The 26,152-nt window shown below is 31.6% G+C and overlaps 1 protein-coding gene across 1 annotated transcript; it reads left to right on the top strand.

Annotated features, from left to right (window-relative positions):
• Positions 1-439: 439 nt before the first annotated feature.
• On the top strand, positions 440-1,232 carry LOC123198555. The gene has a single exon (XM_044613246.1). The coding sequence runs from the start codon at positions 581-583 to the stop codon at positions 1,109-1,111; it is 531 nt and encodes a 176-aa protein (XP_044469181.1). The 5' UTR covers positions 440-580; the 3' UTR covers positions 1,112-1,232.
• The last annotated feature ends 24,920 nt before the right edge of the window (positions 1,233-26,152 follow it).

Genomic DNA, 26,152 nt, shown 5'->3' with positions numbered 1-26,152 from the left:
GCACTTTGTCTCTTAATAATTCCGTAAGGATTCAGATTAAACCGTTAAAAAAAAAAAAAGCCAAAAACCTTTATGTACATCCAATAAATGCAAAAACACTATTTTTCCCTTAACAATTAAGCAGCCAATTTTGAGCCAAACACATGGAGTGACAACCAACAGTTTTACTATCATACTATAAATTAAAAATAGTTGGAAACGTAATGTCTGTTTCAACAGGAAGCACGTAATAAGAGCTTAAACATTATATAAATTACATGTAGAAATAACAATTTTATGCTATTTTCATCATTTTTTTTGTCTGATTTTAAATAAAAACTATTAAATATTCGTCACTTATCTCTCTCCTTCCGTTAAGTTTTTTGTTTCATCTCCCTCCACCATTTTTCACGTCAACAGCTTTTGAAGTTTGAATATGTCAACTCTGTGAAACCCCAATGACGTTTGAAGATCTTTCATGGATGCTTCTATGGCCTAATTCTGGATCATGCAAACCAACATTCATATTCATGAATAGAATGGACGATGATAAAGCCTTTCTTTAGATGTTTTGATCTTCAAATTATTATCTTATTCCCAAATGGCAGTTCGAGATCCTCAATCTGGAAACACTTTTGTATGGCTCGTCTCTTTCGCTTTGTTTCTTTGTATAGCCGCCGGGGGCGGCTTCCTCGTAATGTACATGATCCTCCCTGAATCCAATTCCACATCATGGCTGGCCATTGCAGGTGTCACCCTCGTTTGTCTCCCTTGGCTATTCTGGTTTGTAACTTGCATGTATCGAATCTTTTCGCGGGTTTTCGGATTCAGGATGGTCGTTGGATTTGGTTGTGACGGTGGCGGTGGTGGGGGCGGTAGCAGAGGCGGAGAGAATCGTAATCTTTCAAATTCTTATAGCACAGGATCAAAAGGGAACAATAACGATTCTCCAACAGCGCCGACAGAAGCTCCCTCCGTCGAGGTTGAATACGAAGGCGATGGCACTGAAAATCATAACGGCGAAGGAAGGAGAGATAATAAAGTGGAAAATAAACAAACTCCTTCATCTTCAAACAATTCAATCGCCTCTCGGGAGAGTGAAATCCCATTGACCTCGTCCCTTCCGTCATAATTAATAATTATATAAAGAATTTCATAGCTTTATGGATATCAGGTTAATTTTCTGATCTTCAGGTATGCATGGCATGGCTGCTTCAAATTGGGATAAATGCATTTGATTTGAATTGAACGAGAGATGGATTTTATACGTTATATATTTATTTATTAACTTCTTGCGTGTACCTAGGCCAAACATTTAATTTCTTGACTATATAGACAGAAATATAGTGATGGTTTAATCGATTGCCTCAAATATTGAAACTTTTACAATTAAAAAAAAAAAAAAACAGCATCATTTTGATGCTTTTCATTTGTGAGAAGACCTTTATGCTTGAGCTACAAGCACCTTTGGAAATTGAGGAATTAAAGACTTTCAGTTTGAATTACCATATATTTGATTTTGTCCTTCGGTGGCTAGTGGTTTTCTTGTGTGATTGTAATGTTAAGAGGTTTGTATTTATTTTTATAAATATCGTCTTTTCTCAAACCATGGACTTGATTATACTACAAAGATGTAGTGCTTTTGTATCCCTTGTATCTGATTTTATGTTCATTTCCTTATCTTTTTTGAGCTTGTCATTATTACTTAATGTTTACAGTTTTTGCACAAGCATGATAGAATCTTAGAAATTTCTTGTAAAAAATTCAAACTCCTTTGTTTGTTTGTTTGTTTGTTACAAAAATTCTCATCAAGAAAAATCTACGTTTAATAAGTAAAAACATCTATCCCAACGTGTTGTAATAGGCGTTTTTGTGCATCTCTATGGAAATAAGACGACACCGTGTTCTCTTGGCGTACTACTCTAAGGAAGTGGCGTGAAATTTGTTTGGACAGTTTTGATGTTGAGTGACGGAGAGTCGTGTGAGCACAGGTATGTAATCCGGTGAAAATGGTATATGTGGGAGTAGAGTTCGTCGGAAGATGATTATCTTCTTGTGGTGATGCAATCACTTCGTCTGCATTTTTAGATATATTACAGATATAAAGGGTAAGAAGAGATTTTTTTATTTTAACAAAAAAAAAAAATGTGTTCTCACATATACATATCCATGCCAATTATAAACTAGAATAGGCATGGAAACGATGACACCCAATTTTTATTATCGTAGTCCGCATCAGAGAATTGACCATTTTCTGCTTATCGAAACCCTCGTATGACATCAACATTTTATGGACAAAAAGGGTTCATTCTTCAACCTATCTTTAGTCAGATATGAACCTATGTACGCCAAACAAATCGAAACCAAGTGGCCAATCAAAGAACGAAGCTAGTAAATCAGCCGGTTGAACCCTTGGAGACTTACATATGGAGTCCAACATTCAAAACAATGAAATTTGCAAATTGATTGGTCATTCCTACGCCAATATTACATAAATTGCATCATTGTAACAGCAGCAAGAGAACTGCTAAGTGTTTTCAAATATTCACTCAGGCGTTACATTAGAATGTGAAAAAAAGGTGAAGCGGAGATTCCTATAATCAATGATACATTATTGTGTAAAGGTATCGTTTTTAAAATTTTCTTAAAAATTATTTTTCAATATTACATATTGATAGATTAATAATTTACAAACTGAATATTTATATAGTATCCATGCATTAGTTTGTGATATAATTGATGTGATACGCACGTGATATTATAAAAATTCATCGAAGTGTGAGATTTGTCTAATCCAATTTTATATAATATTAATTAGCATTAACGGGTAGGGCGGACAAATGCAGTACAGTTCGGTTTTTGGGTCGAGCCGAACTGTCTCGTACCAAAACAAGATTGTCAAAACAATGGTTGCGTATCATACTGTAAAAGTTCAAGAACCAAACCGTGTCAAACAGGAAAAAAAAAAATATATGTGTTGTGCTACTAGGATTCACTACTTAATACTTGTAGCTCACACAAATTGTCAAGTGACAAATTCTTGATGTGAATCTAATAGCTCAACGACCTAGTACCTCCTCACATACATGTAGATAAATTATCCTAAAAGCTTATGGATAACTCACGTCATCAAGACACATATAGTTATATAATATAGATACAGAGATTTCCACCTTGACACAGCTATTTGATTATGAACACGTCTTCACTATTAAACAAGGTATTGAAATTGTCGATAAATGTAACTAGATATAATTATCACCTTTCTAACCTAGTATTTAATGCAAAAGGAGATGTTTAGTTCCAATAGCACATTAAATGCAAAGTGATCAAATCTATTTAACATGTATCGCATTAAATAAAAAGTGTTTGGCACTACACCCAATGTCCTCCAACATGTAATGATCCTGATAGTACACATATTTTCTTAATCGAACAAACATGTGAGCTTAGTGAAACCTCAGACATCATGTGCACTGGATGACAACAACATCCTCCCCCACCACGTATATAAACAAAACAAAAAGTATAATGTAAGCGCTTTATGGCTTTTACTTTGAGATCTTTTGTTATATTCTTCTCATAAAATCTTTTTAAGACAAAGCTGGAGACATTCATTAAATTCTCTCCAAAGGTCTTTTGATAATCTATAAGGATAACTCTCTATAATTGATCCTAGAGAAACAAATTGTGAGAGAAAAAGTAATAACATAACGATTCACTTAACTATTGCATAGAGAACTAAACCACTTAAAAAATGTATTCTTCTTTTATTCTTTTATTGCTTTTATTACTCACATAAGAGCACTCTCTGTTGCACTTTTATCACATCTCTTGGTAACATTCCTAGATAGTTTTGTTATCATGTTTGTGCATTTTCTCGTACCAATGGTTTTTGTAGCTAAGAGGAAAACCTAAAATGGCTCTCTTTAGTTTTTCAACAAATTTGATTTCATACTTTCTTTGAAGCAAGTGTTTTTCAATGGCTCACACTAAAAATGCTCCATCCACCTAGGTTGAGAAAAAGCAACAATCAATCATGTAGATGTGGTTGTTCCCACATGGAAATAGTTACTACCAATAACCAAGTTGCTTATCCCCAAGAGCAACCTTACCAAACAATCAATAGTCATCATGTAGTTAAAGATCAGGTGGTTACATGCTGAGAGATGGTTTGACTAGTTTATATTGCAAAAACTTGATCTAGAATCCATCTACCATCCTAGTGACTATCAATAGAGTCTAAACTACTACCTAACATCAAATACAACGTGCAGATGACCTGTGTTAGGTTTGACATGTAGAAAACATGTGCTATATATATGAAGATAACTCTCACCCTATCAACATGTTAAGACTCTAACCTACATTAGTCAGAGACATCCTTTTTAACTACTCTTCTTGATCCATTAAGATAGTATTAGGATGCTTTTCAACATAGGAACCAAACTCACATTCAATATGTAGGTCATAACTTATGCTTAGAAATGTGAGTACTACATAAACCCCATCAAGATTTTATTATTGCTCTAGAGGTATCCCTTTAACAAGTATATTGCAACCCCTTAGTTGTATTGGTGCTAACCAATGATATGTTGATAATAGTTTGTGTCTTTAATGTGTAGAAAGTAACTCACAGCACTAGAAAATAACTACTCAATATGAAAGCATCCTCTCACCTAAGGAACTATATGTAGATAACTTACATAATGAGCATATAGAAATCTTATGTGTTTTAAGTGTAGACAACTCATGCTATATTCATGCTGATAACACATGCTTGCTAGATACTAATAATTTGGATTCACCATAAGCTGACCCCAAGATCGTAATTGAAAGAATTCATTATCCAGGGTGACAAGCCTATAAACAAGGTTTGCGTTCAAAGCTAAATGCCCAGAGAGCCTCCCTAAAAGTTACAAATGATAATCAAATGTTAGCTTACTAGATAGGATAAAAAAAGCTCTTTGAATTGTTTGTGCTATTAATGATGAGTTAGAGGTAATGTAACACCCCACCACAAAAGTTCAATCTTTCAAGGTAAAGTGCTACTAAATCTACGTCATGCATGTTTATCAATTTCAATATGTATTAAGTATTCCAAAGCTAACATGCACAAATTAATTATAAGTTTGAACAACCTTGATATTATTAATAATGATACTAATGAATCCAATAATCATCCTTAAGCATTAATTTCAAAACCTAGAATAATCAACTCATCAATGTGTACTAATAAATCCATAAAATCTATCAAATTAAATCATAATCATGAATTGGAAATCTTATGAGTCCATCAGCCACATCGGTTGGCATCAAAGTTTGGATTTTATGGTGTAAAACCTAATGATTTTTAGAGTTTAAAAGCAAAAATAGAATGGCTAGCACATCAACCCCTATTTTTGGTGATTGATATAACATTACGAGACTACCATTGTTTTGTAGTTTAAACTAAAATCAATGGAAAATCACAAATTTACCTAAAAAAGAATAACAGTATAATGATATGGATAAGAAATTAATGAGCTTATATGCAAGAGTTATGAATATGTTATTTTGTGTTTTTGATTCAGTTGCGCTTAATAGAGTTTCTTCATGTGAATTAGCATAAGCGTTATGAACTATTCTTCAAACCATTAATAAAGGAACTAATCGAGTGAAAAAGTCTAAAATCGAACTCATTTTCTGAGAATATGAGCTGTTTTAGATAAAGTCAGAGGAGAATATAGTTGACGTGAAGAGTTCTCAAACTTGGTAAATAATCTTAAAGGACTTGGAAAAATGCTTGAGGTAATTCACGTCGTTAAGAATATTCTTTGATAATTGTTAAGATCATGGAACATGAAGGTGATAACTATTGAGGAATCAAAGGATCTTAGCAAAGTGAGCATGGATGAGCTTATTGGAATCCTATTAACTATGAAATAAAAAGAAAGACCGAAGAAGAGGAAATCAAACCCAAAAAGAACATTGCTTTGAAGATGGAAAATGAAAAAAGTGATTCCTTAATGGATAAGGAAGATATAGGTCTTTTTGAAAAGAAAATTCAATAAATTCCTTTCAAGAAGCAAAGGAAATTGCTTAACAAACTCAAAGTACAAGGAGGATAATGACAATGAGATTATATACTGTAAACGTAAGAAACCTGGTCACATCCGATAAAAGTGTTCTTAACTCAAGAAAAGGAAGAAGGACAAGAAGTTCATAAAGAAGGTACTTGTGTCCACTTAGAGCAGAAACAATAATTCAAGTGATGAAAGTGAGCCAAAGAATGAAAGTCAATTTGTATTTCATGGTCATGAGTGAATCAAAGGACGAGGTTAGTAATTCTAGCTCTCTTTTAATGAATTACAAGAAGCGTTTGACTCTCTAATGGATGAATATAAATGCATGTGTGCCGAAAAAAATTATTAATGAAAAAATTAACATGTATTAAAAATGATCATGAAAATCTCATGAATGAACATGATAAAATCAAGAGCAAATTTAAGTCAATAAAAAAATAAAATATTTTAGTATCAAATGAGTTAAAAAAAAAAACTTAGAAGTGAAAATGATGCATTGAATATGAAAGTTTCTAACTCAAATGAGATTTTAAAAAAATTCAAAATTGGCACTAAAAGATCAGATTAGATGTTTGCATCTCAAGGAAGTGGTTTAAATAAAGAAAGCCTAGGTTACAATGGAGAAAACCCTTTTATTAAATCATATAGGCTATTAAAGAATGCTCATTCATTGCATTTAAAATGCAAATTTTGTGATTACACTGGACATACTATTACAAAATGTCCAATTAGGAATGACAAACAATTCAAAATAAGAAAGGTTTGGGAACTAAAGAGGACATTGAAGACTAACCTAAATAGACCCAAAACCATTTAGATACTAAAGAAAACTTGAAATTCTGTGTTAGTGTGTCTTGTAGCATTGGAATCAAATAATTATTAAATAAGTAGCTACACAAGGCATGCAACCAGATATTGGAAATTGTTCCCCTTATTCAATCTCAAATGAAAGGAGAATCGATCAAGGTAACAATTCCAAAATGAAGAAAGTAGACCGTCAAGTTTAATAAAAATTAAATTCTTCATTCAATTTGAAAGCTTAAGAAGATCAAACTATCTCAAGTAAGTGTCTAACTCTCTCAACCTAAGAATCTTGTGTTTGTAATTGATATATGAATTGGTTGGTTGTATAAATTTGTTGAATTGTATTACATAAATTGATTACATGAATGTGTTAGAATTTTTATGTGATTCTTATAATAAAAAAATTATCCTTTTGAATGGATTAAATCGATGCATATTGGTTTAATGGTAATTGATATTTTTATGCATCTATTATCTATATTTATTGTTGTTTATTTCTTATGAATTTTGCAAATTAGAGTCGAATTGATCCAAACTTGTGTTCAAAAGGGATCAAAACTTGGTTTACAGAAATTCTCTCCAAGAAAGATTAAGATATTCAATATTTGTATCTTTTGGTGTTTTGATTCGATACATAAAGTTATTGTTTTCATAACATTAAATCTCTATTCTAAGAATTTCTAGAATTTGGAAGCATGCACCTTTGTGCATTTTATATGAATACCTATTCATGACTTTTGGTTGATTGATTTAATTAAATGTCATTCATGTTGAAAATTTTCACCCAAAAAGTATCCTCAGGACAAATAAATTCCCTCTTAAACATTTTCCTTATAAATATTGTCTTGCCATATGATCTCTTTCTGAATTTGAATTCCAACATTTTAGTGATTTCGACCTTATATGTTTCATACATGTGTTTAACTAACTTAGAGTTCTAGAATAACAATGAGGCCTCAGACTTTTTGTAGAGGACATCCTTAACCTTCCAAAATGGTATTATGGGTTGAAATTTGAGTTCGTTTGGGTTACTAAACATTGCTTCAAAGGTAGATCTAGAAATCCTAATCAAAGTAGGATTTTTGTCCAAACAATAAATCTTTAAAAGGGTATATTTGAGGCTTCCATTGTCTAATTAAGGTGATTCAAAAGCCTAGATTCATCTACACATCTGAAGCTACAATTCTTATAAAGGAGTCAATTAACTAGTTGTGCAAAATTTTACTAATTTTGTTCCTCTTCCTTTTTCTAGCAAATTATCTAAATCTAAAAAGGAAGAACAAGAAAATGAGATCCTTTAGACTTTTCAGAAGATAAAAATGAACATTCCTTTATTGGATGCCATTAAGCAGGTCCCAAAGTATGCCAAATTTCTTAAGAAACTATGTACTGCAAAAAGGAGGTTGAAAGGTGATGAGAACATCAGTGTAGGGGAGAAATGTGTTAGCTGTAATTCAACGTAAGTTACCTCTAAAATCAAAGGATCCAGGTATGTTTATAATTCCATATGTGATAGGTAATTCTAGGTTTGAATATGCCATGTTAGATTTAGGAACATCTATCAATGTTATGCCATATTCAGTTTATACATCTTTGAATTTGGGTCCTTTAAAGGAAACAAGTGTAATTATTCAATTAGTTAATCGTTCTAATGCATACCTTAAAGGGGTAATTAAGGATGTTCTGATACACGTCAATGAACTGATTTTTCCTATTGATTTTTACATTTTGAATATGAAGTGTGACATTTCTTTGAATCTAACCCCAATTTTGCTAGGAAAACCTTTTCTCAAAACAACAAAGACAAAGATTGATGTTCATGATTGTACCCTTACCATGGAATTCGATAGGGAGATTATGAAATTTAATATATTCGAGACCATGAGGTACTCTAATGATATTTAATCTTCATTAATGTTTTGGTATAGATGTGTTTGAGATAAGTAACAAGGATGAGTTAGAAGTGGTTATTAGTACAGGTATAAAGGAAACAAAGGCAACCTTGGAGCTGAGTGCAAAAATTTTAAAGATGATAATAACTTTACAGTCTTTACTACCAGTGCCAAAAAGGTGTGAAACTAATAATCTTAATTCACCATTTATACAAAATTGATCATTTTGTTGTACAAGCACCAATTTTGGAGTTAAAACCTCTTTTTGATCACTTGAGAAACATTTATTTGAGAGATCGTGGCATATTACTAGTTGTCATTGCAAAGGATTTGACCTTACCGCAAGAAGGAAGGCTTGCAAGAGTGTTATAGGATCATAAAACAATAATTGGTTGGACTATAGTTGACATCAAAAGCATAAGTCCATCAACATGTGTGCATCATATCTTGTTAGAAAATGGTTCCAAATCAAGTCGAGAAGCTTAACAAAGATTGAATCCTATAATGATGGAGGTGGTGAAAAAAGAGATTCTCAAGCTATTAGATGTGCGAGTGATTTACCCGATCTCTAACAACAAATGGTTGAGCCTGGTCCAAGTGGTGCCAAACAAGTCTGGAATTATGGTGGTTAGGAATCAAGATAACGAGTTGGTTCCAACAAGGATTCAGAGTGGATGGCATATATGCATAGATTAGTGCAAGCTAAATATGGTGACAAGGAAGGATCATTTCCCTTTGCCTTTCATCGATTAAATACTAGATCAGTTAGCATGTCAGTCTCACATTGTTTTCTTGATGGGTTTTTAGGTTATAATCAAATTGTTATTGCAACTAAAGTTCAAGAGAAAACCATATTCACATGCTTATTTTGGACATTTACATTTAGAAGAGTGTCATTTGGACTTTGTAATGCACTAACAACATTTCAGAGATGTATGATTAGTATTTTTTCTACCTTAATAAAATATTGTATTAAAGTATCCATGGATGATTTCATAGTGTATGGTGATTCTTCTTATGCTTGCCAGATAACTTATCTTGTGTGTTAGAATATTGCATTGAGACAAGCCTTATGTTAAATTTTGAGAAGTGTCATTTTATGGTAGAGCAAGGGATTATTTTGGGTCATGTAGTTTCATGTAAGGGTACTAAGGTAAATAAGGCAAAAGTTGATTTAGTTGTAAACTTACCATACCCCACAAGTGTGTGGGAAGTGTGTTCTTTCCTTGGTCATGCAAGTTTTTATCATAGATTCATTAAAGACTTCTCACAGATTATTTTGTCATTGTCTAGGCTTTAACAAAAGGAGGTGCCATTTGAGTTCGGGCAAGAGTACAAGAAACCTTTTGACAAGTTGAAATTTGTATTGACTATAGCTCCCATAATACAACCCCTTAACTAGGCCTTGCTATTTGAGATAATGTATGATATTAGTAATTATGTGGTGGCAGTAGTTTTAAGGTATTGCGTTGACAAGCAATCTTATGTGATTCATTATGCATCAAGAACACTTAACTCAACTCAATGCAATCATTATATGACCTAAACTAGAACTTTTGGCTATTGTGTTTACATTAAATAAATTTCAATCATATTTTCTTGTTTCTAAATTGATTATGTTTTCAGATCATGCAACTCTAAAGCATCTATTAGCAAGAAGGAATCGAAGCAAAGACTGATTACATGGATTCTCTTTTTACAAGAGTTTGATCTTACAATCAAAGATAAGAATAGGGTTGAGAACCTTGTTATAGATTATTTGAGTAGATTAGTAAGAGAAGAAAATCTTGAGCTATTGCAAACGTTTTAACTTGATGAGCAACTATTTTCTTTAGTTGTTGGAACCTTACCAAATGATATGACTAGAGCTAAGAAAGACAAAGTTAAAAGTAAGGCAAAATATTATATGTGGGATGATCCATATTTATGGAAATATTATGTCAATCAGATTATTAGGAGATGTGTGCTTGATTCTAAATTTCAGTTTATCCTTGCTTTTTGTTATAATTATAATTGTGGGGGTCATTTTAAACCTAAGAGAACTACTAGGAAAGTGTTCGATAGTAGTTATTATTAGTTTACACTATTTCATGATACTTATGTTTTCTATAAGAATTGTGAGCAATGTCAACAGACTGGTAATTTAAACTATAGATATGAGATGATACAAATCCCTATACTTGTAGTTGAAATGTTTTATGTGTGGGGTGTCGATTTTATGGGTTTATTCCCTTTGTCTTATGGATTTGTTTATATATTTCTTGCAATCAATTACTTTTCTAAATGGGTGGAAGGAAAATCCACCAAAACTGATGATTTAAAGACTGTTACACGTTTTATTACGTTTAACATCATTAGCAGGATTGGAATACCACAAGCAATGATTGGTAATCAGGGAACTCATTTTTGCAATCAAACAATGGATGCTTTGTTGAAGAAGCATGGTGTTTTCCATAAAATATTTACATCATATCACCCATAAACAAATGGACAAGCTAAGGTATCTAATAAGGAAGTCAAATCCATTTTGAAGAAGACTATGAAGCCAAATAGAAAAGACTGGAGCCTTAGACTTGGCAATGCATTATGGGCCTATAAGACAACATAAATGACACCTATTAGGATGTCTCCTTATAGTTGGTATTTGGTAAGCCGTGTCACCTTCTTGTAGAGCTGGAGCACAAGGCTTATTAGGCAGTGAAGAGTTGCAACATGGATCTTCAAAAAGTTGGTAAATAAAATGATTGCAATTGTAATAACTAGAGAAGATACAACTTGAAGCCTGTGAGAATTCAAGAATCTACAAAGACAAGACCAAGGCATTTCATGATAAGATGATTGCTAGGAAGTAATTTATGGTTAGATAGAAAGTCTTGCTCTACAACTCGAGACTTAAATTGATGCATGGTTAGTTATGTTCTCATTGGATTGGACTTTTTGAAGTTTTTAGTGTGTTTCCTTATAGTGTAATTGAAGTTAGAAGCTTTGGAACTAATAAGGTGTTTAAGGTAAATGGGCATAGGCTCAAGCCATTTTATGAAGGTTTTCAAGAGCAAACTGCGAACAAAGTGCAACTAGGAGATCCAATTTATTCAAATAAGGAAAAACTAAACTGTTTGCCTAACGACGTTAAACAAATGCGCTATTTTGGAGGTAACCTGAGATGATCATATTTGTTTTTTCTATTCCTTTTCTTTTGATGTTTGTCTACAGTGTGTTTTGTAGTTAGCCTTATAGTGGGGACAATGCAAGTTTTAAGTGTAGGGGAGAGGATTAGGATTGTGTACTTTTCGTTTTGAATTATTTTTTGTTTTGAATTTTTTTTTAGTATTTGAGTAATTTGAGATGTGTTTTTAGGTTCTTTTTTGTTTTGACTATTTTGATACTTGTGTTTTACCTAACCTTAGGGTTAGTAGAGCATTTGGAATTATTAAGATTAGGTATTAAAAGGGTGCTTGATAAATAAGTGCGGGGCTATTATGTTTTGAAGTATACGATTGGTATTCTGGATGAAAAAGAAAAAAAATATGGAAAAGTAATGGTGTTTATACATATGTCTTTCGTTTATCAATGTCAAATGTTTATGTGCAAAAAAAAAAAAATGGAAAGGAAATTTCATGCACATGAGAAAAAAAATAAAGGCATAAGTAGTTTTGAAATTGAAAAAAAAGTGAGAGGAATATTTGAAAGAAGAACAATGAGTATGTAATTGGTAGTTGAGAGGTTTTGGGTTCTAAATTTTTTTTATCTATCCAAGGTCAAGTTTCATATGCTCTATTAGTTTTTTTGGTTTAAATCTTCATTATCCATATTGCTCCTACCTTTCACCTTAGCCTTATTAAAATTGTGATAAGACCATCAAATTTCTATTTTGTTTGTGTTCTAAGTAATGGAGATTGGATGAACAAGCAAGCTTATGGCAGTTACTTTTCATGAATTAAACTTAAGTGCAATGCTTTTATCCTTCTAAACACTTGAGTGACTTGAGCGACGTTAGTGTCTACCATGCTAGTTAACTTTTTCTTTTAATTGAAATTCTTTTGTTTCTTTGAGTTTTGAGTTGTAGCTCGTTTATGAAGTGTTATGACTACATTAACTGAATTCCTTGTTGTCATTGGGAAGAGTAGTTAATAAGTGTTAAGATTTAGTTTGCCCAAGGATATGCAAAGGCTAAGTGTGGGGGAATTTGACGAATCTATATTTTCATATATCTATTTCTATTGCATTTGATCTTTTGAGAGTATGTTATGCCCTATTGTTTTAGTTTAGGTTTATTTTTATGTTTAAAGCATGGTTGGATATGTTAGAGTGAATTGAGCGTTTAATTAGAAATTTCTATTATTTTAGTTATTTCAACCTTTTGTGATTCTTGTAGGTGTTTAACTAACTAAGAGTTACAAAATAAAGAAGAGGCCTAAAATTTTCTGTAGAGGACATTTTAAGCTTTCCAGAATGGTATCATGGACCGAAATTTGAGTTCGTTTAGGCTACCAAATATCCTAATCAGAATAGGATTTCTATTCGAACACTAAATCTTTAAAAAGTTATATCTGAGGCTTCCAATGTCCAGTTGAGGTGATTTAAAATCAAATTCATCTAAACATCCTAAGATACAATTATTATGAAGGGAAAAAGCCCAAGAAGTTCATTTTCCTATTTGAAACTGGATTGGAAGTTATTAAAGTAATCTAGGAGCTTTAGTCCTTAGCTGAATTAGATTATTTTTGCATGGATTACATAAAGACTTGGTCTAACTTTAAGAAAGAGTCGAATTTAGGTTTGGAAGACTGGAAATACATGTGCCTTAGATGGAATTTTATTTGCCCTAATTTTAGGAGCTGGGTTATAAATATAACTCTTAGGTTGCTAGGTTAAAAGAAAGAAAAAAGAGGCTGAACATAATTTTTATTTTTTTTTCTTTCGTGTTTTTCATTCCATAATGTTTGGCTAAGTTCTTTAGTTAGATTCAAAGAAACTTCATTTATTCCAATTGTCAAAATTGTGAGACTCTGTTTGTAATCTTATTTTCTTTTCTATTCAAATATCTCTATTTCTTTATTTTACATGTTAATAATTGCATGATTTATTTAATTAAAAGGTCGTTAGGGCATTACACAATCCAAATGGCATTTGACAAAAGCATATGTACCAAATGGACACGTGAAGGTTGTTTTTTCCTAATCTTTTGGTGGTATTGGTACTTAGTTCTAACCTGATATGCCATCAAGTAACCAATAAAAAGAGTGGCAAACTAATCTCTCCAACATTTGATCAATAAAAGGAAAGGGAAAATGGTCCTTGCGAGTTGCAGAGTTTAATTTCTTGTAATCAGTACACACTCTCTAACCTGTTTAAACACGTGTAGGCACCAACTTATTATCATCATTCTGAACTACTGTTATACTAGATTTCTTTGGAACCACTTGTACTGAATTCACCCACTTGTTGTTTAAAATTGGGTATATGATACCTGCATCAAGTAGTTTCAAAATTTATTTTTTTTACTACCTCTATCACTAATGTATTCAACCTACGTTGAGCCTCCCTAGTTGGTTTGGCTCATTTTTCCAATAGAATACAATGCATACATATAGTAGGGCTTATTCCTTTAATATCTGTAATTGTCTAACCAATCGTTAATATATATTCTTTAAGCACCCGAAACAATTTCTCCTCTTATACCTTAGTCAATTTGTTAGAAATAATCATTGGTAGTGTCTCATTATCTCCCAAATATGCATATTTCAATGGGCAAGTAATGGTTTCAATTCTAATAGAGGGGCTTGCATAATAGAAGCTAAAAGTTTCTTGTGAGTAACAGGTAACTGAATAGAGGAAACTATGCACTTATTTGAATTCACTAATAAAGAATGCGATGCTGCTATAGTCTCCTTCAAATACTCATTCAACTTAATTTCTTCCTCTTTGTCTACCTAAAATGCTTACAATTGAAATTTCTAAATCATCCTTGCTTGTCAACCCAAAAACTTTTTGCATTAAAGAATTAACAACATTAATTGCAAACATAGAATGATCTTCATTAGGGTACCTCATAGCCTTATAAACATTAAATTGAATTTTTCACCATCAAATTCCATTGTCAAAGTACCCTTGTGATAGTCGATAACTACCTTAGTTGTCCTAAAAAATGGCCTCTCTAACAAACTAAGCGTAGGGTTAGGAAAAGCATTATCACCTATATCCACAACATAAAAATCTGTAGGAAAAACTAAACTACTTACCTACACTAACACATCCACAATTACCCTTTTAGGGTAAGCATTAGTACGGTCAGCTAATTGTATAATAACATTGGTCTTTTTTAAAGGTCCTAAATTTAAATATGCATATCAGATAGCGATATAACATTAATAGAAGCTCCTAAATCTAACATGGCTATTTCAAGTCTAGCATTACCTATCCTACATGGAATGGTAAACATGTTTGAATCTTTACACTTAAAGGAAAGATTTCTTTGAAGAATTACTGATGCGTTCTCCCCCACACTAATTTTCTCATCACCCCTTAGTTTTCTCTTTGTAGTGCATAACTCTTTAAGAAACTTTAAGTACCTTGGCTCTTGCTTAATTGCATCTAATAAAGGTATGTTTACCTTTACCTTGAAGAGTGTCTCTAAGTTTTCTTTCTTTTGTTCCATTTTCTTGGACTTTGCACACTTAGTGGGAAATGGAAGGGAATTAACTTTAATTGAAATAGAAGGATTAGAAGTTACCTTAGAATGACAAATTTTTGTATCTTCTTCAATATCTACAACTTGAATTTTGTTATTTGATGGTGTATCTAATTGTTTTCCACTTCATAAAGTTATGGCACTCACACTCTCCCTATGGTTCATTTGGTTTGTAAAGGTAGTTTACCTAAACCTTGAACATCCAATTTGCCCAATGTAGTAGCTAGTTGACTCACCTGATTCTCTAAGTTTTGAATGCTTAACTTTGCCTCTTATTGAAATTATTGAGTATGAGTCAAAAAAGTCTTGAACATATCTTTTAATGGCGTACCTAAGTTAGAAGGAATTGGTTGTTTTTGCTAATATGTTTGTTGGTTTTGTTGAAATCCTAATTGCCTATTCCCTCTATAACTCAAATCAAGGTGATCTCTTAACCTTAGATTGCAGATATTAGAGTAAGGATCATACCTCATTAGTTGTCCTAAAAATCCTTCTACCATATTCATTTGCTCCTCTTGAAGAACTACGCACCTGTTAATTGAATAGCCAATTATCAAACTTATGCTACATGTCTTTACTTTTTGCATATTTCATATAGCTAATTAACAAACTAGAAAGGTAAAATCTAAAATCTATTGTTGAATGGAAGATATACTTACCTTATTCACTTTTCTAGTCAGAACATCATGTTTTGCTCCAAACTGTTGGGAATTTATAGCCATGTTTGAAATTAAATGCCTAGCTGCATTAAGGGCCTTATCTACCAAGCCTCTTTCACTTGCTACATCTATCATACTTCTATCCATTGGTAACAAACCTTTATAAAAATATTGAATCAATAATTGCTCATTTATCTAGTGATGTGGACAACTAGCACATAACTTCTTGAATCTTTCCTAATACTCATGCAAAGTCTCTCCACAAAATTGAAGAATACCATAAACCTCATTCTTTACATTTGCAACCTTGGAAGCTAGGAAATACTTTTTCAAAAATAATCATTTCAACTTGTTCTAGGTTGTAATAGATCTAAAAGGAAGGTAATATAACTAATCCTTTGGGACAACTCTCAACTTAATTTATTCCTCAATCACACCAATTGGTTTCATACTTGAACATACTACATAGAATTCCTTCAGATGCTTGTTTGGATCTTCACCTACAAGACCACGAAAAAGTAGATAACAAAAGTATCAGTCCATATTTTAATTCAAAGGCTACATTAATATTAGGGTACTCATTACACAATGGATGTTGATTAAGATTATGAGCAGCCAACTCTTTTAAAGTCCTGTTATTCTGATTAGTCATCTCCTCAGTATCTGAATCACTGGAAGCCAATTCAATAACTATATTTGAGCTAGGTGATGTAATAATTGGTTTCTCAAGATCTAAAGTCATAACTTGACTTATAGAAGCCTATCGAGCCTTCTTTTCCTAACCTGTGTACAATCTTTTCAATTTCTAGATCAAAATTTAATTTACTTGAATGAGAAGATTGAGTCATATACCATAAAACAATTAAAAACATGCTAAAAAAATAAAATAAAATCAATAAAACTAAAATCTATGACTAAAAACATAAAATTAGCAAAAAACCCTAGAAAACAATGGAATTTAGCCTCGAAAGGGTGGAGCTAGTGAACCCTTAACGAATTAACTAGCCTTGATCAAAATTCAATTTTCTTCTAAACAACTATAGGTTGGTGACCTAATTCCACCAAAGTTCCCTTATAAATAATGCTACAGATAAGTGAAAAGTTAACTCAAATTGCCTAAAAATCACAAAACTCTAAAAAAACACATACAAACCCAAAAACATAAACTAAATTAATGATGATAAAAAAATAATATAAAATAAAAAACAAAATCAAGAAAAAAATTTGACACAAAACATTTCCACGGCAACAGCGCCAAAATTTTGGTAGTTGTTAAACACACCAAAAATTAGTTACTCTATTTTAACTTGATATAAGAAAATAGGTAGGGCAAATAGAGGTCAATCCCACAAAGAAATGCAGTCAATTTTATTGCTAAGTTTTAAATTGATTAAAAACATATCTTCAAACAGGGGCTTGAATTCCAAATTGATTTAATAAAAACTTTGAACAGTAAAATTAAATTAAAACAAAGTCAATATTTAAAATTTAGCTTTTGGTTCAATCTTGCCCTTACACTCATAGATTAAATCAATAGCAACATTATTTCACCTTCTAAAAAATTGTCAATCTTAGGCAATAACAAGTTCTATTGCCTGAAATTCCCTTTAATTCCTTTCTAATGTACAAACTCTCATTAAAATCTAACCATTGGATAACCTAAAACAAGATTTTTAGATTTAATAAAATGGCGGCAATAACAACTAGAGAATCAGATTGATTTAAACAACAACCTCGCAAGTTCAGATGTTTAACCTAAATCATATTATTCATAACAATAAAATGAAAGCTTGTCCACAATCTTGTATCACTATTTGCCACCAAATGATTAGGAAAAAAACTAGTTACGTAACCCCTTTCCTAATTCTAACAGTTGATGTTGATATAACTAATTCAATAGGACTTATTCAAATCAAACAAAGCAAACATTAAATATCATTTAAAAATAATAACATGAATTAATTTCTTAAGAAAATTGAAGAAATAATGTTATTGAATTGACTTCACCATCAACTTGTGTTTTGGGTTTGAAATCACCTCAAATTGAAGAAAAAAACTTAGCCAGGCATGCTAACCCTCAGAAAAAAAATAAGTGATTCTTTTTTCTTGTCTCTCCTTAAAATTTTTTAGAACATGAAAGCCTTAAGAAAAACCTTTAAGAAAAACCTACACTTTGTGACAACTCAATTTCCTAATTTGTAGGCATTCAAATCTCTTCTTTTTCAAAGTGATAGATTTTCTGCTAGAATATATGAGCAAATGTCGGATATGATAGAAACTGAATTTGAGTTTAGGTGCTTCATAAAACTAGTAGCCCTAGAAGTGAGAATTTCAATGCATCTTGAATCATCCCAATTGGACGTTTACAACTCAAGTTATGGCCCAATTACTGAACCATGCCGAAATAGTGATGGCATTGGATCTTCTAACTTTGATCCAAATTTTGACAACCCAAATGAATTGGATTTGATCTTGTAAGCCCTGTTCAAAAAGTTCAGGAGATCTACTTCAAATGCCAAGAAGGCCTTTTTCTTATTACAAAACTCTAAGGACATGAAAAGCTCTACTGAACCTCTAAAGGTCGAATATGCCCAAGTCTGAAAACTGCACAATATATTCCACTTTCAATTTGATGCCCTAGAGGTCGAATATGCCCAAGTTTGAAAATTGCACAGTATGTTCCACTTTCGATTTGATGCCTCTAATCCATTCCTAGTTAGAAAATAAATTAATCAGCTCATTTAATCACAAAATATACCTTCAGAATTTGAAAGAAAAGAAAGTAGGTATATTTCCTTCATTTGTGATAGAATTTGAGTTAAATGTTAATTCAAATGATCAAATCTAGCTATTAGATTCAACAGCTAGATCTCACATATGTGTGTCATTATAGGACCTATAGAATAGTTCTGTATTGTTAAAGAATGAAGTCATTTTGAAGATGGCCAATAGAGCAAGAGTTACAATTGAAGCTATAAGGGATCATTCTTTGAGGCTTCCATCAAGACATCTTTTGAGATTGTACAGAGTTTTGTATTTTGCTAAAGCTACTAGAAATATAATTTCTGTATCTATCTTATGTAAAAATTGTTACAATGTGTAGTTCAATGGTAATGAATGTTTGATTCATTTTGGAAATTCTTTAGTTGGCAAAGAAATTCACTGGGTTCTAAACCTTATCCAACTTGTGAATATTGCCTTCAAGGAAAAATGACCAAATCACCCTTTAAAGGTAAAAGGGAAAGATAAAAAAAACTACTGGAACTAATACATTCTAATGTATACAGGTCATTGGTGAAATGGTGAGAGGTGGTTTTCAATACTTCATCACCTTTACCAACGATTATTCAAGGTATAGATATGTGTATTTAATGAAATACAAAATTGAATCCTTCAAAAAGTTCAAGGAATTAAAAAATGAAGTGGAGAAACAATTCGAAAAGAATATTAAAACCCTACAATCAAATCATGGAGGTGAATATTTGAATATGGAATTTTGAGACTACCTGAAGGAAAATGGAATCATATCCCAAATGACTCCTCTGTAGACACCACAATATAATGGTGTATTAAAAGGAGGAATCATACCTTATTAGATATAGTACAATCTATGATAAGTTTTACGAACTTACAAACATCATTATACGGATACGCATTGCTTAATGTTGCACATATTTTGAATAGAGTACCATCCAAATCAGTTCAAAAAACATCATATGAGATGTGTTATGGTAAGCCTTTTAGTGTCAATTATCTTAAAATTTGGAAAGTCTACCTTATGTTAAATTAATTAAAACCAATAAGTTAAATGTCAAGTCTAAAAAGGCTTAGTTCCTAAGATATCCTAAAAATTGTTTAGGATATTACTTTTACTTCTTGTCTGATCAAAGAATTTAAATTAATAGAAATACACATTTCTTAGAGAATTACTTCTTACAAGAAGGAGGTACAAGAAAAAAATAGAGCTAAAAAAAAATTTTGAAGAGCCTCATATCAAACAGGCTAAGCTAGAAGAGTCCTGTTAATAAACCTCTACATTTCATGTACTAATTCTAGTTTAAAGATCTTCTAGAGTATCCAAGCCTCTAGAAAGATACAAATTTCTTCATAAACTATATTTTGAATCTTACTTAGTGGAGAAATAAATCATAATAATGATCCTAGAAGCTATGAGAAAGCAATACAAGATATTGATTCAGGTAGATGGCTGGAAACAATGAATTTTGAAATAGAATCCATGCATGCTAATCAAGTCTAGACATTTATTGATCCGTCAGAAGGAATTGTTCATATTAGCTATAAATGGGTCTTCAGGAAAAAGATTGACAAGGATGGACAATTGGAAACCTATAAGGCATGACTAGTAACGAAGGGTTATACTCAGAAATAGGTAGTTATAATTCAATCCATTTGAAAATTTCTAGCTATTACAATATACTATGATTATGAAATTTGGCAAATGGATGTCAAGACCTCATTCCTCAATGGATTCATTGAGGAAAATATATATATGAAACAACCCATAGGTTTTGTATCCATTTCTGAAAGACATAAAGTATCCAAGTTGTATCGGTCCAATCATGGATTGAAACAAGTTCCCAAAAGCTAGAACATTCGATTTGATGAAATAATCAAATCTTTTAGTTTCAAAAAGAATCTAGATAAACCCTGTGTTCAAAAATGGGTTAAGGATCATGTTGTTACATTTCTCATCTTATATATAGATGACATATACTAATAGGTAATGACACTAACATGATGAATGAGGTCAAGATCTAGTTGTCTAGAACCTTCTTAATGAACGATTTGGGAGATATTACATATGTCATTGGAATTCGTATCTATAAAGATAAAACAAAAAGGATAATTTGATTATTCCAAAATTTGTACATAGAAAAGTTATTGAAAAGGTTCAACATGGAAAACTCGAAAAGATGACTTTCACTTACAGTTTTCATCTTTCTAAAGATACAGGTCTAAAGACTGATGAAGAGTGGCAGCATATGCATAATGTGCCTTATGCTTCAACTGTAAGCAGACTTATGTATGCAGTGCTATGTACAAGGCTTAATATAGCATTTGTTAAGTGTTAAGAGTAGACTTCGGGCCAATCTAAGGGAGAAACATTGGTCAACTATAAAATCAATCCTTAAGTACTTAAGAAGAACTAAAAATCTTATTCTGAGTTATGGGATTTCAGAGTTAAACATTCAAGAATACTCAAATTTCTAATCAAAAAATTAATGATAGAAAGTCTAAGTCAGGGTTCATTTTTATTTGTAATAGGGTGCAATTAGTTAGAAGAGTTTCAAATAATCAATCACAACTAACTCCACTATAGAAGTTGAATATATTGTTATTTCAGAAGCTGTAAAAAATGTTGTATGGATGCACAAGTTCGTATCCAAACTAGATATGTTTCTAAAGATGGCTTATTTGATAACCATGTTATATGATAATATCGATGTTATTGCACAGGCAAATGAACCAATGGTGCATCAGAAGTCTAAACATATTCAACAAAAATATCATATTTTAAAAGAATTCATTAGAACTGGATAAATCATAATTCAGAAAACACCATCAGCAAATAACATTACTAACCTACTAAGGCGATGACACTGAAGCAATTAGACTAGCATTTTGAGAAGATGGGTATGCGATACAATAGTAATGACTCTAGAGTAAATGGGAGTTTTGTCAATGTATGCCTTAGAAACTATTCGTATTGTTAGTTTTACAACATTTCATCTTATATATAACTTCTAAATAATTTATTAATAAAGAAGTAGTTCTTTTGTTCATATGCATAAGTTGTTTCCTTTAGTTTATAATAATATAAAGTATGTATATGAATAGTCTGGATGACTCACTTAATACAAACTGAATCATCGAATTGTGTCCCTAAAGAGGTGATATAAATTGAACAATTATATCACATAGTAGGTATACTAAATATTTTCGTTGAATGCCATGAGATGACATTAGTGCAGGTGACAATGATGGTCAAGTCATTAAGAATTAGTATGGATTAACAGTTAGAGAACTGTTTTCAAACATGACCAATAATGATAAGCCACATGGTCATTCAATCATAGTCAATAACTTATGATAAGATCGTACTAATGTACAGAGTAATCCTTTAACTTAAGATGTCTTAGTCAAATCCGATACAAAAAAATGTTCACAACTATGCCACGATGAATCTAAAAGGTCATACCAATAAACCAAACTTACAAGAAATAGAATTAATTATCCAGGATTGACTAGAACCATTTGAAGGATAATAAGAATAATATAAAATATTTTATGGGTGCAAAGATAATATCTTAAAAGTTTAGGTGTTAGTGAGATGGAATTAATGTGGCTAAAATATTTTAGATATATATATGTATGACAAATCATTAAATCAATATTTTGATGGGCCAAAAGTAGAATTTCAGAAAACTATAGTTAACCACCATTAAAAAAGAATGAAGTTAGTTCATTTAAAAGAGAGTTAGTCTATTTTAAACTAAAATTCTTTTACTAAAATTGCAAATCTCTCTCCCTTCTCTCTACCTAACAATAAGGGTGGTTTTTTGCCTTGGTGGTGAACTTTTGTTGGATGTCTTGTAATTTAGAGACTCATTCCATCATTTTATATCCATATAAGAAGCAAAAGAATAGATAAAATCATTATCCTTTCTTTTTTTCATAAATGCATGTTTTGATTCTTTCTCTTTTAACATGTATGTTTGTTTTGCATTTATTGTCATCACCTAATCTTTCAAGAGCAAGGTTATAAGGTATAACACAATGATGGTTTACAAGGAGGTGAATTTAATAGTTATGCATAAGATCATGATGATGGTTTAGCAAGGCTTCAAAATGTCAGTTTCAATCAAAAACAAGAATTTGGTGAGGAAACTTTGCATATTTAAATGATATTCAGGTTAATGTATTGTAGTGTAAAGAAATAGGTCTATGGTAATTAAGAGAAAGTTCCAAATTGAAGTGCTTTTGATAGGAAGGTAATAGATGATATTTTTTATCAATGAAGTAGTTTTGAAAGAAAAGACACATGTTAACTATGATATAAGAGGTACAAGTAGTTTCCAGCGTGCAAATCCTCTAAATGGTACCATTGAAAATATAGGTTCAAATGTCAAGAATGTTCCAGATGATGCATTTCATTAGCTACCCAAATTTCCTAGCCTGTCATCTATATCCACTTCCACTAGTCATGGAGTGTAGAGAGATAATGATTCTTTTAAAGTTTATGTTTTATATCGAAGTAAAAATCATTTGATTAATGCATTTAGCCAACATACTATTGAGAATGGATATCAGTAGAGAGTGCACAAGTCAAACAAAGCCAAATGGGAGGCTATATGTCATTATAAACAATGAAAATGATGTGTATGGGTAACAAAGATTGGAGATAGTGTTTGCTTCAAACTGTGTTGTCTAGATACCGACCATATATCTTATAAAGATCAAATAATGTCATATCATAGGCAAGTTGGGGTTCGATCTTTAGGCCAAATATTAAGGACAAGATTTGTATTGGTAGATCATTTTTATTGACCTAAGAAGATCATTATCGACATCACTAATTGGTATAAAATCGATATATCATATGTATAGCATAGTAAGTGAGAAATTAGGCACTACAAGTATTGAAGGGCATACCAAAAAAGTTATTCTTGTTGTTGCCAAATTATTACTACAATTTAGTGCATTGTAATCTAGAAACAGTGATTTATATACAAATTGATAAGAAGCAATGATTTCAATACTTTCACATGGCTTTGGGTTACAATATTTGTGCATTCCAGCACACTAGTTTAGTTATTTGCATTGATGTTCCCTTCTTAAAAGGTAGATATTTAGGCTAATTATTTATTGTTGCACTATTTTATAGGAATAATTAGATCTACCTATTGACTTTCAGTGTGGAAGGTAAGGAAGATCATAAAAATTGGTCTTGGTTTTTGACAAAACATAAGGATTATATTGGTGAGGTACTAAAGTTACCAATAATTTCAAATTGACATGTCAATATCATCTCTATAATGGCTAAAGTCTTCCTAGATGTATACTATAGACATTGTTGTCATTACCTTTAATGAAACATACAATCAAAGTACAAGAAAAGTGCAAATTTTGCATATTGTATTGGAAAACAGTGAAGGCATATATAGACTCTGAGTTTTGGTAGACAATAGAGGCATTATTTAGTATGCACCATGATGTAAGAGCTTACCTAAATAAGGTGGGTTATAATTGATAGATAAAGGCATACTTTCTAGGTTATAGGTACAATATAATGACTATCAATGTCGCTGAGTCATTCAATGCACTTGTCAGACATGCTTAGGGTTTGCTCATTACTATGTTGGTATAGTTTATAAAGGGTATCTTATAGGAATAGTTCTACAAGAGGAGAAATCACACCAGTAAATTTATTTTTAATAATATTATTTGTTATCGCTATGTTTATGTATACTTATACTTAATTATTGCTTACCAAATGTGTTAATGTTTTTAAAAATTTTATGTGCTTACACCGGTGTAACAACTACAGGTACGTCTTAAGGGTTAAATAGTTTTTTTGCATGAATTAGCATAATTTGAAAGTCAAAATATGATAGTCGTGTATGGAAAGGTCATGCCTATGTGTCATGTCATATTAGTTGGATTAGATTGATTTCTACATGAATTCAAAATTAAGTTACACACGGCCATGTTCTTTGAACACACATCTCTATGTATGTAATGTATTTTTAGTTTATATATGACACATTGCTACATTTTTTGGATTACAATTTCATAATCCCTAAACGCAAGAAACCTTTAGAAATTGAATATGTGAGAAAGCTTAATCATCTAGCTTTCGTTTGATAGCTCCAGCAACACTTCTCGACAACCTAATTGACAATGATTCTGAAAAGAAAATAGCTTATTTGTGCACTATTTTTTGTGGAGTTAAGGTAAGTAAGGATATTGTAATTCAAGTTTAAGTATTATGAAGGATTGAATTAAGAAATATGCCTCTGATATTATGTTATATACGTACAAAAATTTGAGTTTATTAGTGTGCATTTTCTTTAACATGTTATATTGAGAAAGTATGGTTAGGATGATGAGTTAGACAAAATATATGTATAGCCCTACTTATTGTCGTGATGATAAGCCTATTTGATTTGGTTTATATGTGTTACTTGCGTGTGAAATCACAAAGACTATATTATAATATGATGAGGTTAGAGCGAAAGATAGGTATATGTTTATAACTGCTTCTAGAGTTTAATGATTGGTTTTTGATTGAGCAAGTTGATTGATTTATGAGTTATGATCATTGTTAGCATATTGATTATGTTGTATTGATGTGCTAGCCATACCTCTATGCCAAGGATATTAAGTAGATAGTATTGGAATGATTGAAAATGGAATAGATATCAACATTAGGGTTCCTTGATCTATTTTTTGTGCTCGCCACATGGTCAATTGGTATGGGATACATGCCCATATGCATAAATGTTAGGATCTAGGTTAGGTATTTCAATATTCCAACAACTATCAGATAACGTCACCTATTAACAGTTAACTATATTACATAAAATTCCTATGTATAGCTTAAACACAACTGTGGGTAGGGTGAAATGACCATAATACCCCTGAGAAGTAATATAGTTAAGAAAGGAACAGAAAAGGAAATTAAAATAGATAGCTGAAGGCGCACACACTTATGTTAGTTAAGGCACGTGCTCGTGTGTGTAGGAAATTTAACACACAGGAAAGTGCCATGAGAAGTAGCCATGTGCTTGGGAATAATGAGCCACACTTTTGTGTGTCCATAGACACACACTTGTGTGTATAAAACAGAATAAAAGAAAGTGAAAGGGAATTATGTTGAGAATTTAAGTGTTGTCCTGGGTAACAATATAGAGATTTCGAGTATGTAATAGTATCCCACGTGGCTAAGAGTCAAGTTATAATATGGCACTAGATATATTGTTAGGTGGAAGCGAAAGTGAGTTGGGTTAAGTAAAGACTCGAGATGCATGCATGTTAAAC

Source organism: Mangifera indica, chromosome 16 (assembly GCF_011075055.1).
Source record: "Mangifera indica cultivar Alphonso chromosome 16, CATAS_Mindica_2.1, whole genome shotgun sequence".
NCBI lineage: Eukaryota > Viridiplantae > Streptophyta > Magnoliopsida > Sapindales > Anacardiaceae > Mangifera > Mangifera indica.
The sequence above is the reverse complement of the archived record's forward strand: the minus strand, read 5'-3'. Positions and strand labels throughout refer to the sequence as shown.